The following is a 1,622-nucleotide window of genomic DNA, read 5'->3' on the forward strand; positions in this document are numbered from 1 at the left end:
TAATCATTGTATAAATTAATTATTTTAAAATTTACTATAGTATGTTACTATTGCTATTTGTAGTTATAGATTTTGAAATGTCATATTCTTATTCTGCTTTGTGGGTATTTAAATTGCACGCTGTTTTTATGAATAGAACCATAATATATTAATCGAATAAAATTATTAAATAAGAGTGCCTACAAGTATAGAATTATATTCTATTAATTGTAAAAGCGATTTGGAAAAAATATGTATCGAATATCAGGTATATGGATTTTTACATATTTTAACAATTTTAGTTAGAAAATATTTATAAATTAACCATATTAAAATATGTCAAAACCAAGTGATCAGATACCAGAACACATTTGGGTATATATAACACTAGATTATTGTTTACATTTCACTATTTATGATAATTTTTTGTGTTGAAACAATGTATAGACATTTGTTACTAGAACCATAATTCAAACAATTACATAATACCTTTATTATGATTATTTTTAGGAGGATGCATGGAAGGATTTACAACTTAATAAGATCTATGAAGATTTTTTTTCAAAAAGTGAAAAATATGAACCTCATAATGATTGTAATTTATTCAATGCTGGATATAAAAATCACGAAGGCGCCAAAGACATTTGTAATAAGTTCGTGCATTTTTTGAAAAAAATATATGAAAACACTGATGAAAAAAAGAGTAAAGATTATTGCAATTATTTACCATATTGGTTATATGATGAAATAAAGGGAAAATATAAATCCAATGATAATATTCGTAGTATACCTTTCGTTAATGATCTTATTAATGTACAATCCAAGGTTAACGTGAATATTATTCCTAAAAAAAGATGTTTTTTAGAATATGAAAATGGTGTTAATTTGGGGGAAATTCAAAAAAGGAAAATATTTTATGCATATTTCAGAGAATATGAAAACGTTAAGAGTATTATTAATAAAAATAAAAAAGACGAATGCAGTAAGTATAATAAATATATTAATAGCATTAATTTATTGTATAAAGTGTATAAAGAGAAGTATTGTAAAGGAATTTGGCTTTGGGTAGGCCCCCCGAAGTACATCGATTGTGATTCTAAATATGACCCCAATAATCTCATATCTATATTAAAAGATTGTGAAAATAAAGAAGCTAAAAGGGGTGGAAATTCAGGATTTTTCTCACTTATTTCAGGGTTGCTCAGTCCATCGCCTAAATCATCTAAAACTAATAGTGTTACATCAGTTAAAGGGCCCACCAGAGCTGTTACTCCAGAAACTAAAACACTCGCATCTGAAAAAGGCGTAACTGATAAAGGAACCCCCAATGGTAAGCATTTACCGGCTGCACCTTCATCAAAGGATAATGGAGTAACAGAAACTTCAAAAGGTTTAGTAGTTTCAAGGGATTCATCAGGTTCAGCAAGTAGAGGAGATGCAGCAGGAATGCATAATGAGGTGCTACATCAAGCGCCAGTCTCTTTGCAGCCTGTAGGAAGTTCGACTCACCCAAAAGAAGATATGAAGAGCGGTGTTGCTCATGGAGTATTGCCTTCTACTTTAAAAAATAGAGGCGATACAGGACATGGGATCATGGATGGTTTTTCTTTTACTTTAGAAAGTGTATCTGATAAGTTGAGCTC

General features: G+C 29.4%; 1 protein-coding gene across 1 annotated transcript; it reads left to right on the forward strand.

Annotated features, from left to right (window-relative positions):
• Positions 1-315: 315 nt before the first annotated feature.
• Positions 316-1,610, forward strand: PCYB_005710 (hypothetical protein; the record flags this gene model as incomplete). Its single annotated transcript, XM_004227992.1, has 3 exons — positions 316-354; positions 490-1,524; positions 1,551-1,610. 3 exons carry the CDS (start codon positions 316-318, stop codon positions 1,608-1,610), a joined length of 1,134 nt encoding a protein of 377 aa, XP_004228040.1.
• Positions 1,611-1,622: the final 12 nt, after the last annotated feature.

The sequence above is a fragment of the Plasmodium cynomolgi genome, assembly GCF_000321355.1.
Source record: "Plasmodium cynomolgi strain B DNA, scaffold: 0792, whole genome shotgun sequence".
Lineage (NCBI taxonomy): Eukaryota > Apicomplexa > Aconoidasida > Haemosporida > Plasmodiidae > Plasmodium > Plasmodium cynomolgi.